The sequence below is a fragment of the Montipora foliosa genome, chromosome 2 (assembly GCF_036669935.1).
Source record: "Montipora foliosa isolate CH-2021 chromosome 2, ASM3666993v2, whole genome shotgun sequence".
NCBI classification, from domain to species: Eukaryota; Metazoa; Cnidaria; class Anthozoa; order Scleractinia; family Acroporidae; genus Montipora; species Montipora foliosa.
The window spans coordinates 4,478,904-4,496,403 of NC_090870.1; the positions used below are offsets into that span (position 1 = coordinate 4,478,904).

General features: G+C 40.3%; 2 protein-coding genes and 1 long non-coding RNA gene across 7 annotated transcripts in view; 1 reads left to right on the forward strand and 2 right to left on the reverse strand.

Annotated features, from left to right (window-relative positions):
• Positions 1-2,654, forward strand: part of LOC137992144 (transient receptor potential cation channel subfamily A member 1-like) — a 22,741-nt gene extending 20,087 nt beyond the window's left edge. For all 4 annotated transcript variants that reach the window (XM_068837278.1, XM_068837276.1, XM_068837279.1 and 1 more), the window contains one exon: positions 2,395-2,654. In XM_068837278.1, the coding sequence (XP_068693379.1) occupies positions 2,395-2,516 (122 nt within the window). In that variant the 3' untranslated portion in view covers positions 2,517-2,654. The remainder of the gene's footprint in view (positions 1-2,394) is intronic.
• Positions 2,504-6,754, reverse strand: LOC137992145 (tRNA (adenine(37)-N6)-methyltransferase-like). The gene is made up of 3 exons (XM_068837280.1): positions 6,600-6,754; positions 5,941-6,208; positions 2,504-3,821 (listed from the first exon to the last, which is right to left on the reverse strand). The coding sequence occupies exons 1-3, from the start codon at positions 6,742-6,744 to the stop codon at positions 2,657-2,659; spliced, it is 1,578 nt and encodes a 525-aa protein (XP_068693381.1). The 5' UTR covers positions 6,745-6,754; the 3' UTR covers positions 2,504-2,656.
• A 1,270-nt stretch (positions 6,755-8,024) lies between these two features.
• The window catches only part of LOC137992147 (uncharacterized), an 11,127-nt gene continuing 1,651 nt past the window's right edge, over positions 8,025-17,500 (reverse strand). Inside the window, exons 2-8 of one of the 2 annotated variants that reach the window (XR_011121647.1) lie at positions 16,904-17,500; positions 15,341-16,001; positions 13,778-14,438; positions 12,218-12,878; positions 10,655-11,315; positions 9,094-9,754; positions 8,025-8,192 (exon numbers count right to left, since the gene is read on the reverse strand). The exon at positions 16,904-17,500 is cut by the window's right edge and continues 64 nt beyond it. This is a non-coding gene — a long non-coding RNA (uncharacterized lncRNA). Of the gene's footprint in view, positions 8,193-8,936; positions 9,755-10,654; positions 11,316-12,217; positions 12,879-13,777; positions 14,439-15,340; positions 16,002-16,903 lie in introns of those variants that run through there. The other variant, XR_011121646.1, reaches the window with a different exon arrangement.

A 17,500-nucleotide genomic window follows, 5' to 3' on the forward strand; every position in this document is an offset into this window, starting at 1 on the left:
ATCCATCGAAAATCATAAAAATAAACTGTTGGAGTGAAAGTTTCCGTGCATAGGTTTTTAGGAGTGAGATTTTTAGATAATTGTATGCCGCTAGGGATGTTGTGAACAGTAGAGTTCATCCTCGACGAGCGTTTTCGTAAGCTCTATCCGTTGCAACCACTACTGGAATTCGATGGCATGAGGAAAGAAAATGTTAAAAAAAGATAACTTTTTACGGTGAGAATTTTTTCATTTCATCATATTTTGTAGATAGTAAGTAAAGTAAGTGATTCATGATTTAAAAAATAGGGGTCACCGATGATCTGAACGAGTAAAATCGATGTGATTTTGCAAAGCTCTTGGAAAAGTTCGTTTGTCACGCTTTTGCGTGACCTGTCGGGCAAGGACTGGAACCCAAGAGAGGATCGATCGTTGAAGAGATGAAAGGTTTTTACCGAAAAAAAACCTTTCTCGAGCATAGCAACGAAGTTTTAAGCAGGGGTCATCTTCATTTGGTTGGTGTTTTGTATAGTATCTCTCCATTGCCGTCATGCTCATCCTCTGGAGTGTTTTTTTGTGAAATACAATCGCTGATTGTTTCCACGCAGGTCCGCACTATTCAAGCGACGAGGACGAAAACGAAAATACTGCTCAATTTTCACGAAAGTAAAGGAAAAGAACTTTAAAAAAATGCATTCACTTTGAACTTAAGTTCGTAGGGTAATAAAAACATTAAAAAGAAACAGCCCCATTAAATTTACGCAACGGTTCGTCCTTGAGGTTTAGCTAGTTTTCCAAACTTTCAGCCTCTAGTCTACTCGATCAGCTACCTTTTCCAGAGCTTTTCCATCCTCCCGCTCACTTCTCTTTGAAGTTTCATGATGATTCGGAAATAAATGTGCCATTCTTTTGCCGGTCTGGAATTTTTTCCTCGGCGTTTTTGTCGCCATGTTATTTTAACTGATGCTTGAAAAATTTGTATGGAAGTCAAGTAGACTAGTGCACGACTGATAAAACCTCGCGAATATCAGTCGTGCAGTAGTCTACTTGACTTTCATAAATAGTTTAAATCAATTTTGACTGATCACGATCTTCTCTGATCCAACGCTGTGCAAGACTTATCGTCCACGGTTTTTGCAAAGGTTTTAAAACCTCAACTTCACTAATGCTCGAAGTAATACGTGACATATTACAGTCGCGTTACCTGCGCAGTAACGTTGCGCACAAACAATTAGCGCGAACGTCCTTAAGTAGACTATGAACAAGTTTTTTCTTTGTCGTCCGTTTTCACGAACAAATTTCATCATTGACAATTTTTCCTTATCAAGGAAAATTGCCAATTTTATCCTATTTACACGAGCAATTTTTCATTGTCCAGTGAAACTTGTCAAGGAAAACTTTCTGGTGTAAACGGGGCTTTACAGTGAATGACTGTTTCATTGACCCAAAAATCCCCTGTGGGGAGGAGTGGTCAACTAATTAATTGCCATTCTGTTGGTTACCGTTTGAATTGGCAATGTGACGATAGAACCCCCCGGGGGGGGGGGGACTCTCAGATGTGACTATAGAATGGGAAAAAGAAACCTCACAATACTCATCCTCAGTGCATGTCGATTGATCTATTCTTTCACTTCCCCGACAATAATTATGGCTTCCTTGTAATTGTTGAAAAGGAGATTTTCTTTAAAGTGCCCATAACCCCAAAATATTTTTTTCCCTAAAATGAATCTTTGCACCTGTTCGAAACGCATTGCGGCCATTTTTTCCTTTTTCTAACAAAATCTGCCATTTTATAGGCTTCAAATTTTGCGAAAATCCAAGCATCTTTTGTTCGCGACCGAGTCAGAAGGGGAGTGGGTCTATTCCTGATTTGACGTCACAATCTACTTTGCATGCATTTTTACAGAGTTAATGCAATGTAAATCACGAATAAACCCACTCCCCTTCTGACTCGGTCGTGAACAAAAGATGCCTGGATTTTCGCAACTTTCGAAGCCTATAAAATGGCAGGATTTGATAGAAAAAGGAAAAAATGGCCGCAATGCGTTTCGAACAGTTGCAAAGATTCATTTTAGCGAAAAAAATATTTTGGTGTTATGGGCACTTTAAAGGATGGGTAGTCGACCGAGATGAGTAGTACGTCTATCATTTTAACCTTACACTGCAAAAACGGGATTAGTCTAAATATGACTGGGGAATACTCCGACTGGATGGTCCTTTGGCAGACATTTCAAAACACCATACTGTGTCTGTTAAGCCGATAGTTTAGTACAAAGATGGGCATGGGATGAACTAGAAGAATTTGAAATATTCGTCCAAAACGGTATATTAAAGCGGCTAATAATTTACCAATGATCCAGAGAACCGCGTCAATTGAATTCCTTTCGTTTTCTAATTGTTTGTGTCTGTTTTCAGATTTGATGAGCGTTTCTAGAGAACAGTCAGATGTGAAGCACTCTTTTTACAATCAAATAAAGCGAGTGCAACAACGAGTGATCGACAAAATGCGAGCAAACGTCAATCAGCGAAAACGATAAGCTTTGTTATTGAACGCCCTTGGATGTAAACGCGATTTTGGCATACATGAAGGGGTGTTTCCTTGGCACAAGGAAATGTCGAAACAGCCGAAGTTGCAAAGCTGGATTCAGCGAAGTGTTTATAAAAGAGGATGATAAAATTAATCGTTATCATTTGGTTTGTCTTTACGCTTCCTATAATACACAGGTTCTATTTGTAAAACTTCAACTGTTGCGTCTTCAAACTTACAAGTCACATTTATAGTATCGATGCTAAATCTATAAAACTGATCTTGACAATGATTTCGTCTGTAAACTGATCTGGGATCCGCCTTGAGTATATCAGTTATTGCTCGTTTTGCTTCGTCTGGTGAAGAAAGCATTTTCAGTTGATAAACGCATGAAGACGTGTGTAATTCGTTATCATATGACAAACCCAAACAACGTTCTTCTTTCACGGCCCTGCGACCATTTTCACCTTCAAGAGGGCTTTCTCTACCAACAGAAGCATTCAAGTCTAATAAATGGAACTTTAAAGGTTTCACATCCGCAGACATTTTTGAAGTCACCGCCACGGTACCTTTCTCACCTTCGTCATAACCGTTCCTCAACATTTTACTATTTGAGAGAAATGTACCGCATGTAGATGCCTCTGGGACATATATTTTACCCCTGTTAATTATATCTTCACCAGAATCACCACCAAGAGGAACTTTTGACACCCTCTCCTCGCTTAATCTACAGCTACATTGCTTCCCAGATATTTCATCAACTTCTCTATCTTGTATATTACCATGGAAGAAACCAATTTGTCCTAAAGCCTCAGAACTGAATTTCACATTTAATTCCCTTATTGGAGGCTTTTGTATCCATTCAGCAATAGCAGTGTCACTTAGCCTTGCCTTTACTTCCAAATATTCTTGGCTTCCTGAATCACTACTTTGCTTAACCAATTGCACATCTGCAGGGTTTGTCAAAGATCGTTCATAACCATTTTCTTGGTGTTTTGAAAGAGCCACATTTTCGAACCGATTCTTGCTGATGTCGAAGTCCAATAACTCTCTGCCATATCCTCCTGGTGCTTCGTCATAACCAGGGACATAAGGTTTAATATCAAGCACTGGTGTACCATCCAATAAATCAATGCCAGACAACGACAATGTGCTGCCAACTATGCCATCGAGCTTTGCCAATGTTAGCCCAATAGGGTTGGGTCTGTGTGGACTTCGCGAGGCAAACACACCAACTTTTGCACCGTCTAAACGAGGGGGTTTCACTTTTGCTTTGATAGCCTTGTTTGTGTTCTTGTGAAAATGAAAAATTACCCTGAAAAAAGTCAAACCACTACCAGTATTCAACATCAACCTTCTCCTAGACCAGTTTATGGTCTATAGTATTTTACTGGGCAGGAACATCAAATATCTGAGCAATCACTAGGTGAATGGCCCTACTCAAAACGGTTATTGTTACCACACCTTTTGACCTTTTATGTTCATTACTTATTATTTCAATGTGTCGATGTTCTCTTTAATTTCTATCTTTAAGTCTCTCTTTCTTTCTGCCACTCTTTTTTTCCTTTCTGTTTCTTGCCTACATTCTTACGAGGAAACATGCCTTGTGACTGGTAAATGTCCAATTTTGTCACCCAAAACCTTAATGCATTAGTTCTAGACCGGCAGATTGAAGCTAAGGCTGGGTAAGGTAAGGTAAAGTAAAAGGGGTTAACGTTTATGCAAACGTTGGCCGTGTAGCACTTATATTTCAACAGAATTAACTATGAGAGGGTGATGTGAAGTGCTATTTTCTACCCATGTAAACCATGTAAGCGTTAGCCCTACTAATGGAAATGGGCCCACTCAAGGACAGAGAAAAACTCTCATAGTTAAGAGAAAACCTCTCATAGTTAATTCGAAGGTAGAGTAAAGTCTGCTACGAGCCTAGTGGCCCATCAGGCCAGCACTTATTTCAGGTTACTGTAGCATGAAGCAACTGGGAGTATTTCTCCTCCCCCCTAGAAGGGATGCTAGTCCATTGCAGGGTTACCCCTAGCATATTTGTCGGTACCCATTTATACACCTGGGTGAAGAGAGGCACTGTGAGAGTAAAGTGTCTTGCCCAAGAACACAACACTATGTCCCCAGAGTCCCCGGTCAGGACCCAAACCCAGACCACTCGATCCGGAGTCGAGCGCACTAACCATGAGTGACAAGGGGAAATATCACAAAGTTGTTGTGTTATTAATGATTTTATGTATCCAGCATCCTCTTTCCCTTTTTCAGAGGCACAAACGTTTCTTGCAAGGAAGTAACAACGGCAAATGTTAAATCGAGGGAGTACACAAAAACACCTCAAGTGGACTTTCTCAATATGCATGTTGCAAATCTTGTTTTCAATTGAAAGTTCTCAAATTGGAATTCCTGTTCATCTTGAGAACTTTCAAAAGGTCACTAACTTGAACATGTTTACCCTAAAAACTTGTATAAAAAGCCACACTCGTAGATAAGCTGCACCCCCAAATTTTGAGAAAAAAAATAAAAACTTGAAGAAAGTACTCTGGCAAAAAAGTTGTTTGATTTTTAGCAGTTGGTCGTGATAAACTTGCTCGAAATCTACATGTAATGCTGTGTATTTGCAGCAACCTTAACATGTTAATCAAGCCTTAAAATACACCTTTAAATACCTTACAGGTATCTTCAATCAATTTCCATAATGGTACTTTATTTGAATGAAAATAAAGAGCAGGAGAACAATACAAAACGTTTGCTCAGTTACCATGCAGTAAATTTACATCACTGATGTACACTCTTCTTCGATTGACTAAAAACCGAAATATAAAGTCAGGGCCTAGTCAAATAGTTTCACTGTGATCAGTACACAACTTTCCCATCAGCTGAGTATGGATAATTACCATGTTTAAAACGACTTATGGAAACCATTGGTCAGAGAAAAACTTGTCCCTAAAGGAGTTTAACAACTCCATGGACAAACATGCCATGCAAGTTAACAAGGGCAATGAAACAGTCATCCATTTGCCTTGTGAGTTCTTCTGTATAGCATGGTGTTTTCTCACACATGGTGGAAAGATCAGTGTTAAAGTGATCAGTTCAATATGTTCAATCTTTCTTTACTGAAGGTTTTTAGTGTTACACGTATTTCTGCCCCATACCAGCCAGTGTACTCCCTCTGAAAGCAATGGTCTCGTATATAAGCCACACCCACGATTTCAAGCCCAATATTTGGGCAAAAAGATTTGGTTTATATATAAGTTTTTACGTTATTTCAATGTACACAATAGGCTGTGATTTCCTATAATTATAATTTTAATGCAACAAAGGGAATTGGTGGCAATCTTGCAAAATGACAAAAATGTAGCTTGAGGCTCTGAATACCTTCAGCTGTTCTTCAGAAGAAGTACACAATCATATCAAGAAACTAAAACACTTACCAAACATGGGAAAATTTATCCAGTCCAAACAATGAGTGCTCAGGGTTGGTGAATCCTTCAACATTGATACATAAAGTTGCCTTTGCCGTGGGACAAATACCAGGCTGTCTTGGAATTCCATTCTTTTCCTTGAAGCACGATTCAATGAAGCCAATTGGCTTCATTTCCAAACCAAGGGCTGAACAGTTTTTATCTGACTGCTGAATGTTCCTCTTACAATAGGCCTGTTTCTTGCTGATGGCAGGCAAAGTTACGCTACGATTTTCACCTGTTGAAAAGATAAGTGTAAGAAATACAGTTTTCTCACCAAGATTATATCTTAGGGAGTCCCAGGGCCCTCTTTCCTGAAAAATAGGGGCCCTACAGGAGGGACAAAATTTCTTGCCCTCCATGACTAGGGTGGAGAAAATCCTTTGTGATTTCTCTGTCTACTTCATCAAGATACGTTCAAATTGGAACTCTTGCAATGGTGGCCTTTCGACAATATTGTAAATGCCTTAACTGTTAGCATTTCTAATGGGTTTGGACTTTTTCAACAGTTAAATTATAACCTCAGTCTGCATTTTACCCCCGGACTGCAGTCTGCAGTCTGCGTTTTACACTGAGCGGTTCAAAAACTGTTGTGTCTGGAAACGATATTAATACCGTGATGAAATTACCTCTTTCCAGCGACTCTTTAACCTCTGTTATCTTTTGAATGAACATCCTTTTTAATGAATTCACATCTCTTCTAAGATTATTGAGTTCTTTTCTCGCCACGGAAACTTTCCATTCAAGAATTTTGAGTGCTGACTCCTCCGCCATCTTCTTTTTGAAAAGTGTCTCATACTTTATGTATGAACAAACAAATAAGTAAGTATTTCATGTATCACTCATTATTATGTATTTAAATTAACAATTATTCGCCGAAGGCGAAGTGATTATCGGTGAATATATTCACCGATAATCACTGACCCTGAGGCGAGTGATTATTAAAAAAAAGAAAAGAAAAAAAAAAACATGTGACAAATCCAACGCCCACTCACAGTTACAAACCGCACTTGTCACTATAGCGTAAGAATTAGATGGCTTATATATTCAAAGGAAAAGTCACTTTATCTGTCTTATGGTAAGCACTGGAGTCGCAGATTACACAGTGTGCCCACAAGCACTGCTAAAGGTTACATAACTACAGGCATACGCATTATTTCATCTCGAATTTTCGAATAACTGCAGGAGCTAATATCTTCGAGACATTACATTACCATAGCATATACAGATACCTACTAAATACATAATATTTAAAGATATATTCATTAAAAAGAAAAGCCGCTGTACAAAATGCGGCCCTGGATTCTCTTTTAAAACCAGTAAACTCATGGGTACGGATAAAATCAGGTAGCGCATTCCGCAATTTAGCTGATACGTAAGAAAAAAGAGAACTAAGACCATAACTGGTTTTTCCAGGTTTATTGAGGAACAGAATGTAATTTCCGCAAAGATCATGCATAAGAAGGGGACGGGAGAGAAAACGTATTTTTCATATAACCAGAATAACCCTTTTTTCAAAACAAGAAAAAAGCAAAACAAAATCAAAACAAAAACCACATACTTTTATCAAGTAATACGAGGAAATTTTGAATGCGCTTATTGCATAGAGATGTTGAGCTTGACTTTCGTAGTAGGATGACAGGTAATCTGCAAATATCAATATCGTTATTCTCTTATTTACATTATTATACCGTTTCCTTGACACGAGAATTACAGCGAAATGAAAGCACAACTTTGTCGCGGATTTTCTATGATAAAAACTTGTTCATGTCAGAAATCCAAAATCTACGTTAACAGCACACACCAGGCCTACTCCTGAGTATCTGGCTAGAAATCGTTTCGCGCTTCAGCCATTCGATCAGGGCCAGTCTCGTGCTTCTTAAGTTGCCTCGCTCATGCCCAAAAAGAATTCTGGGTAATTCTGCCATTCCAAGACAAGGGAAGACTCCCGATTCTCATTTCATAGTTTTTTTCATAAGTGTCGAGCCACCCAATCCTACCAGCAAAATAACGCATCGATTAAAGATTTTAGCTTTCAAATCTTGCCAAGATTGTGTCAGTAGGTCCTGGAATTCGTCCACAGAAAGGCCAGAGAGACAACTTCACTCGTGAATCGCCATGTTTAAACAGAGCATTTTAGGCGTCCCAGTCTGCATGAAACCATCTCTCGCCTCTGTCTGAGACAAGAACAGACACGTACGGTTCTTCCGTTACGTTTATGCCTATAAAATCAACTGAAATGTCAATTGCTGGTTCAAAAAAAAAAAAAAAAACCAGCATGTTAATTTTTTGGGGGGGTAGGCCAGGTATCGAAGAGCCAGAACTTTTGCGCATGCGCTGACGGAATGTTTGAACAAGAAAGAAAAACGCAGTACCTCCAGACACCGGCGCTGGAGCGTCGTACCAAACGAGTCATCCCGGGATTTCGGCCCGTGCGATCGCTTTTGGACGCAGTTGGCCCTTCACTGCTTTCTGCTACCCACCTTGCCTCCCGGTACGGCATTGAGGGAGAGATATGTCGGCCCCTAAACCATATGTGACAAATCCCACGCCTACTCACAGCTCCAAACCGCCCTTGTCAATATAGCGTAAGAATTAGATGGCTTATATATTGAAGAGGAAAGTCATTTTATCTGCCATATGGTAAGCTCTGGAGTCGCAGATTACAAAGTGTGCGCATGCGCCCTCCTAAAGGTAACATACATACAGTCATAAGCTTTTTCCGAATAACTACAGGAGCTAATATCTTCGAGACATTACATTTACAGCTAAAATACATAGCATATACAGATACCTACTAAATACATAATATTTAAAGATATATTCATTAAAAAGAAAAGCCGCTGTACAAAATGCGGCCCTGGATTCTCTTTTAAAACCAGTAAACTCATGGGTACGGATAAAATCAGGTAGCGCATTCCGCAACTTAGCTGATACGTAAGAAAAAAGAGAACTAAGACCATAACTGGTTTTTCCAGGTTTATTGAGGAACAGAATGTAATTTCCGCAAAGATCATGCATAAGAAGGGGACGGGAGAGAAAACGTATTTTTCATATAACCAGAATAACCCTTTTTTCAAAACAAAAAAAAAGCAAAAAAAAATCAAAACAAAAACCACATACTTTTATCAAGTAATACGAGGAAATTTTGAATGCGCTTATTGCATAGAGATGTTGAGCTTGACTTTCGTAGTAGGATGACAGGTAATCTGCAAATATCAATATCGTTATTCTCTTATTTACATTATTATACCGTTTCCTTGACACGAGAATTACAGCGAAATGAAAGCACAACTTTGTCGCGGATTTTCTATGATAAAAACCTGTTCATGTCAGAAATCCAAAATCTACGTTAACAGCACACACCAGGCCTACTCCTGAGTATCTGGCTAGAAATCGTTTCGCGCTTCAGCCATTCGATCAGGGCCAGTCTCGTGCTTCTTAAGTTGCCTCGCTCATGCCCAAAAAGAATTCTGGGTAATTCTGCCATTCCAAGACAAGGGAAGACTCCCGATTCTCATTTCATAGTTTTTTTCATAAGTGTCGAGCCACCCAGTCCTACCGGCAAAATAACGCATCGATTGAAGATTTTAGCTTTCAAATCTTGCCCAGATTGTGTCAGTAGGTCCTGGAATTCGTCCACAGAAAGGCCAGAGAGACAACTTCACTCGTGAATCGCCATGTTTAAACAGAGCATTTTAGGCGTCCCAGTCTGCATGAAACCATCTCTCGCCTCTGTCTGAGACAAGAACAGACACGTACGGTTCTTCCGTTACGTTTATGCCTATAAAATCAACTGAAATGTCAATTGCTGGTTCAAAAAAAAAAAAAAACCCAGCATGTTAATTTTTTGGGGGGGTAGGCCAGGTATCGAAGAGCCAGAACTTTTGTGCATGCGCTGACGGAATGTTTGAACAAGAAAGAAAAACGCAGTACCTCCAGACACCGGCGCTGGAGCGTCGTACCAAACGAGTCATCCCGGGATTTCGGCCCGTGCGATCGCTTTTGGACGCAGTTGGCCCTTCACTGCTTTCTGCTACCGACCTTGCCTCCCGGTACGGCATTGAGGGAGAGATATGTCGGCCCCTAAACCATATGTGACAAATCCCACGCCTACTCACAGCTCCAAACCGCCCTTGTCAATATAGCGTAAGAATTAGATGGCTTATATATTGAAGAGGAAAGTCATTTTATCTGCCATATGGTAAGCTCTGGAGTCGCAGATTACAAAGTGTGCGCATGCGCCCTCCTAAAGGTAACATACATACAGTCATAAGCTTTTTCCGAATAACTACAGGAGCTAATATCTTCGAGACATTACATTTACAGCTAAAATACATAGCATATACAGATACCTACTAAATACATAATATTTAAAGATATATTCATTAAAAAGAAAAGCCGCTGTACAAAATGCGGCCCTGGATTCTCTTTTAAAACCAGTAAACTCATGGGTACGGATAAAATCAGGTAGCGCATTCCGCAACTTAGCTGATACGTAAGAAAAGAGAGAACTAAGACCATAACTGGTTTTTCCAGGTTTATTGAGGAACAGAATGTAATTTCCGCAAAGATCATGCATAAGAAGGGGACGGGAGAGAAAACGTATTTTTCATATAACCAGAATAACCCTTTTTTCAAAACAAAAAAAAAGCAAAAAAAAATCAAAACAAAAACCACATACTTTTATCAAGTAATACGAGGAAATTTTGAATGCGCTTATTGCATAGAGATGTTGAGCTTGACTTTCGTAGTAGGATGACAGGTAATCTGCAAATATCAATATCGTTATTCTCTTATTTACATTATTATACCGTTTCCTTGACACGAGAATTACAGCGAAATGAAAGCACAACTTTGTCGCGGATTTTCTACGATAAAAACCTGTTCATGTCAGAAATCCAAAATCTACGTTAACAGCACACACCAGGCCTACTCCTGAGTATCTGGCTAGAAATCGTTTCGCGCTTCAGCCATTCGATCAGGGCCAGTCTCGTGCTTCTTAAGTTGCCTCGCTCATGCCCAAAAAGAATTCTGGGTAATTCTGCCATTCCAAGACAAGGGAAGACTCCCGATTCTCATTTCATAGTTTTTTTCATAAGTGTCGAGCCACCCAGTCCTACCGGCAAAATAACGCATCGATTGAAGATTTTAGCTTTCAAATCTTGCCCAGATTGTGTCAGTAGGTCCTGGAATTCGTCCACAGAAAGGCCAGAGAGACAACTTCACTCGTGAATCGCCATGTTTAAACAGAGCATTTTAGGCGTCCCAGTCTGCATGAAACCATCTCTCGCCTCTGTCTGAGACAAGAACAGACACGTACGGTTCTTCCGTTACGTTTATGCCTATAAAATCAACTGAAATGTCAATTGCTGGTTCAAAAAAAAAAAAAAAAAAACCGCCAGGTTAATTTTTGGGGGGGTAGGCCAGGTATCGAAGAGCCAGAACTTTTGCGCATGCGCTGACGGAATGTTTGAACAAGAAAGAAAAACGCAGTACCTCCAGACACCGGCGCTGGAGCGTCGTACCAAACGAGTCATCCCGGGATTTCGGCCCGTGCGATCGCTTTTGGACGCAGTTGGCCCTTCACTGCTTTCTGCTACCCACCTTGCCTCCCGGTACGGCATTGAGGGAGAGATATGTCGGCCCCTAAACCATATGTGACAAATCCCACGCCTACTCACAGCTCCAAACCGCCCTTGTCAATATAGCGTAAGAATTAGATGGCTTATATATTGAAGAGGAAAGTCATTTTATCTGCCATATGGTAAGCTCTGGAGTCGCAGATTACAAAGTGTGCGCATGCGCCCTCCTAAAGGTAACATACATACAGTCATAAGCTTTTTCCGAATAACTACAGGAGCTAATATCTTCGAGACATTACATTTACAGCTAAAATACATAGCATATACAGATACCTACTAAATACATAATATTTAAAGATATATTCATTAAAAAGAAAAGCCGCTGTACAAAATGCGGCCCTGGATTCTCTTTTAAAACCAGTAAACTCATGGGTACGGATAAAATCAGGTAGCGCATTCCGCAACTTAGCTGATACGTAAGAAAAAAGAGAACTAAGACCATAACTGGTTTTTCCAGGTTTATTGAGGAACAGAATGTAATTTCCGCAAAGATCATGCATAAGAAGGGGACGGGAGAGAAAACGTATTTTTCATATAACCAGAATAACCCTTTTTTCAAAACAAAAAAAAAGCAAAAAAAAATCAAAACAAAAACCACATACTTTTATCAAGTAATACGAGGAAATTTTGAATGCGCTTATTGCATAGAGATGTTGAGCTTGACTTTCGTAGTAGGATGACAGGTAATCTGCAAATATCAATATCGTTATTCTCTTATTTACATTATTATACCGTTTCCTTGACACGAGAATTACAGCGAAATGAAAGCACAACTTTGTCGCGGATTTTCTATGATAAAAACCTGTTCATGTCAGAAATCCAAAATCTACGTTAACAGCACACACCAGGCCTACTCCTGAGTATCTGGCTAGAAATCGTTTCGCGCTTCAGCCATTCGATCAGGGCCAGTCTCGTGCTTCTTAAGTTGCCTCGCTCATGCCCAAAAAGAATTCTGGGTAATTCTGCCATTCCAAGACAAGGGAAGACTCCCGATTCTCATTTCATAGTTTTTTTCATAAGTGTCGAGCCACCCAGTCCTACCGGCAAAATAACGCATCGATTGAAGATTTTAGCTTTCAAATCTTGCCCAGATTGTGTCAGTAGGTCCTGGAATTCGTCCACAGAAAGGCCAGAGAGACAACTTCACTCGTGAATCGCCATGTTTAAACAGAGCATTTTAGGCGTCCCAGTCTGCATGAAACCATCTCTCGCCTCTGTCTGAGACAAGAACAGACACGTACGGTTCTTCCGTTACGTTTATGCCTATAAAATCAACTGAAATGTCAATTGCTGGTTCAAAAAAAAAAAAAACCCAGCATGTTAATTTTTTGGGGGGGTAGGCCAGGTATCGAAGAGCCAGAACTTTTGTGCATGCGCTGACGGAATGTTTGAACAAGAAAGAAAAACGCAGTACCTCCAGACACCGGCGCTGGAGCGTCGTACCAAACGAGTCATCCCGGGATTTCGGCCCGTGCGATCGCTTTTGGACGCAGTTGGCCCTTCACTGCTTTCTGCTACCGACCTTGCCTCCCGGTACGGCATTGAGGGAGAGATATGTCGGCCCCTAAACCATATGTGACAAATCCCACGCCTACTCACAGCTCCAAACCGCCCTTGTCAATATAGCGTAAGAATTAGATGGCTTATATATTGAAGAGGAAAGTCATTTTATCTGCCATATGGTAAGCTCTGGAGTCGCAGATTACAAAGTGTGCGCATGCGCCCTCCTAAAGGTAACATACATACAGTCATAAGCTTTTTCCGAATAACTACAGGAGCTAATATCTTCGAGACATTACATTTACAGCTAAAATACATAGCATATACAGATACCTACTAAATACATAATATTTAAAGCTATATTCATTAAAAAGAAAAGCCGCTGTACAAAATGCGGCCCTGGATTCTCTTTTAAAACCAGTAAACTCATGGGTACGGATAAAATCAGGTAGCGCATTCCGCAACTTAGCTGATACGTAAGAAAAAAGAGAACTAAGACCATAACTGGTTTTTCCAGGTTTATTGAGGAACAGAATGTAATTTCCGCAAAGATCATGCATAAGAAGGGGACGGGAGAGAAAACGTATTTTTCATATAACCAGAATAACCCTTTTTTCAAAACAAAAAAAAAGCAAAAAAAAATCAAAACAAAAACCACATACTTTTATCAAGTAATACGAGGAAATTTTGAATGCGCTTATTGCATAGAGATGTTGAGCTTGACTTTCGTAGTAGGATGACAGGTAATCTGCAAATATCAATATCGTTATTCTCTTATTTACATTATTATACCGTTTCCTTGACACGAGAATTACAGCGAAATGAAAGCACAACTTTGTCGCGGATTTTCTACGATAAAAACCTGTTCATGTCAGAAATCCAAAATCTACGTTAACAGCACACACCAGGCCTACTCCTGAGTATCTGGCTAGAAATCGTTTCGCGCTTCAGCCATTCGATCAGGGCCAGTCTCGTGCTTCTTAAGTTGCCTCGCTCATGCCCAAAAAGAATTCTGGGTAATTCTGCCATTCCAAGACAAGGGAAGACTCCCGATTCTCATTTCATAGTTTTTTTCATAAGTGTCGAGCCACCCAGTCCTACCGGCAAAATAACGCATCGATTGAAGATTTTAGCTTTCAAATCTTGCCCAGATTGTGTCAGTAGGTCCTGGAATTCGTCCACAGAAAGGCCAGAGAGACAACTTCACTCGTGAATCGCCATGTTTAAACAGAGCATTTTAGGCGTCCCAGTCTGCATGAAACCATCTCTCGCCTCTGTCTGAGACAAGAACAGACACGTACGGTTCTTCCGTTACGTTTATGCCTATAAAATCAACTGAAATGTCAATTGCTGGTTCAAAAAAAAAAAAAAAAAACCAGCATGTTAATTTTTTGGGGGGGTAGGCCAGGTATCGAAGAGCCAGAACTTTTGTGCATGCGCTGACGGAATGTTTGAACAAGAAAGAAAAACGCAGTACCTCCAGACACCGGCGCTGGAGCGTCGTACCAAACGAGTCATCCCGGGATTTCGGCCCGTGCGATCGCTTTTGGACGCAGTTGGCCCTTCACTGCTTTCTGCTACCGACCTTGCCTCCCGGTACGGCATTGAGGGAGAGATATGTCGGCCCCTAAACCATATGTGACAAATCCCACGCCTACTCACAGCTCCAAACCGCCCTTGTCAATATAGCGTAAGAATTAGATGGCTTATATATTGAAGAGGAAAGTCATTTTATCTGCCATATGGTAAGCACTGGAGTCGCAGATTACAAAGTGTGCGCATGCGCCCTCCTAAAGGTAACATACATACAGTCATAAGCTTTTTCCGAATAACTACAGGAGCTAATATCTTCGAGACATTACATTTACAGCTAAAATACATAGCATATACAGATACCTACTAAATACATAATATTTAAAGATATATTCATTAAAAAGAAAAGCCGCTGTACAAAATGCGGCCCTGGATTCTCTTTTAAAACCAGTAAACTCATGGGTACGGATAAAATCAGGTAGCGCATTCCGCAACTTAGCTGATACGTAAGAAAAAAGAGAACTAAGACCATAACTGGTTTTTCCAGGTTTATTGAGGAACAGAATGTAATTTCCGCAAAGATCATGCATAAGAAGGGGACGGGAGAGAAAACGTATTTTTCATATAACCAGAATAACCCTTTTTTCAAAACAAAAAAAAAGCAAAAAAAAATCAAAACAAAAACCACATACTTTTATCAAGTAATACGAGGAAATTTTGAATGCGCTTATTGCATAGAGATGTTGAGCTTGACTTTCGTAGTAGGATGACAGGTAATCTGCAAATATCAATATCGTTATTCTCTTATTTACATTATTATACCGTTTCCTTGACACGAGAATTACAGCGAAATGAAAGCACAACTTTGTCGCGGATTTTCTACGATAAAAACCTGTTCATGTCAGAAATCCAAAATCTACGTTAACAGCACACACCAGGCCTACTCCTGAGTATCTGGCTAGAAATCGTTTCGCGCTTCAGCCATTCGATCAGGGCCAGTCTCGTGCTTCTTAAGTTGCCTCGCTCATGCCCAAAAAGAATTCTGGGTAATTCTGCCATTCCAAGACAAGGGAAGACTCCCGATTCTCATTTCATAGTTTTTTTCATAAGTGTCGAGCCACCCAGTCCTACCGGCAAAATAACGCATCGATTGAAGATTTTAGCTTTCAAATCTTGCCCAGATTGTGTCAGTAGGTCCTGGAATTCGTCCACAGAAAGGCCAGAGAGACAACTTCACTCGTGAATCGCCATGTTTAAACAGAGCATTTTAGGCGTCCCAGTCTGCATGAAACCATCTCTCGCCTCTGTCTGAGACAAGAACAGACACGTACGGTTCTTCCGTTACGTTTATGCCTATAAAATCAACTGAAATGTCAATTGCTGGTTCAAAAAAAAAAAAAAAAAACCAGCATGTTAATTTTTTGGGGGGGTAGGCCAGGTATCGAAGAGCCAGAACTTTTGTGCATGCGCTGACGGAATGTTTGAACAAGAAAGAAAAACGCAGTACCTCCAGACACCGGCGCTGGAGCGTCGTACCAAACGAGTCATCCCGGGATTTCGGCCCGTGCGATCGCTTTTGGACGCAGTTGGCCCTTCACTGCTTTCTGCTACCGACCTTGCCTCCCGGTACGGCATTGAGGGAGAGATATGTCGGCCCCTAAACCATATGTGACAAATCCCACGCCTACTCACAGCTCCAAACCGCCCTTGTCAATATAGCGTAAGAATTAGATGGCTTATATATTGAAGAGGAAAGTCATTTTATCTGCCATATGGTAAGCACTGGAGTCGCAGATTACAAAGTGTGCGCATGCGCCCTCCTAAAGGTAACATACATACAGTCATAAGCTTTTTCCGAATAACTACAGGAGCTAATATCTTCGAGACATTACATTTACAGCTAAAATACATAGCATATACAGATACCTACTAAATACATAATATTTAAAGATATATTCATTAAAAAGAAAAGCCGCTGTACAAAATGCGGCCCTGGATTCTCTTTTAAAACCAGTAAACTCATGGGTACGGATAAAATCAGGTAGCGCATTCCGCAACTTAGCTGATACGTAAGAAAAAAGAGAACTAAGACCATAACTGGTTTTTCCAGGTTTATTGAGGAACAGAATGTAATTTCCGCAAAGATCATGCATAAGAAGGGGACGGGAGAGAAAACGTATTTTTCATATAACCAGAATAACCCTTTTTTCAAAACAAAAAAAAAGCAAAAAAAAATCAAAACAAAAACCACATACTTTTATCAAGTAATACGAGGAAATTTTGAATGCGCTTATTGCATAGAGATGTTGAGCTTGACTTTCGTAGTAGGATGACAGGTAATCTGCAAATATCAATATCGTTATTCTCTTATTTACATTATTATACCGTTTCCTTGACACGAGAATTACAGCGAAATGAAAGCACAACTTTGTCGCGGATTTTCTACGATAAAAACCTGTTCATGTCAGAAATCCAAAATCTACGTTAACAGCACACACCAGGCCTACTCCTGAGTATCTGGCTAGAAATCGTTTCGCGCTTCAGCCATTCGATCAGGGCCAGTCTCGTGCTTCTTAAGTTGCCTCGCTCATGCCCAAAAAGAATTCTGGGTAATTCTGCCATTCCAAGACAAGGGAAGACTCCCGATTCTCATTTCATAGTTTTTTTCATAAGTGTCGAGCCACCCAGTCCTACCGGCAAAATAACGCATCGATTGAAGATTTTAGCTTTCAAATCTTGCCCAGATTGTGTCAGTAGGTCCTGGAATTCGTCCACAGAAAGGCCAGAGAGACAACTTCACTCGTGAATCGCCATGTTTAAACAGAGCATTTTAGGCGTCCCAGTCTGCATGA

What these genes read in the sequence shown, in the direction of transcription:
- LOC137992145 (XM_068837280.1), bottom strand. Translation starts at nt 6,744, where the DNA reads ATGGCGGAGGAGTCAGCACTCAAAATTCTTGAATGGAAAGTTTCCGTG. An exon ending in TAAAGAGTCGCTGGAAAGAG is followed by an intron (nt 6,209 to 6,599) that starts GTAATTTCATCA and finishes TCTTTTCAACAG; the next exon opens with GTGAAAATCGTAGCGTAACT. An exon ending in GATAAATTTTCCCATGTTTG is followed by an intron (nt 3,822 to 5,940) that starts GTAAGTGTTTTA and finishes GACTTTTTTCAG; the next exon opens with GGTAATTTTTCATTTTCACA.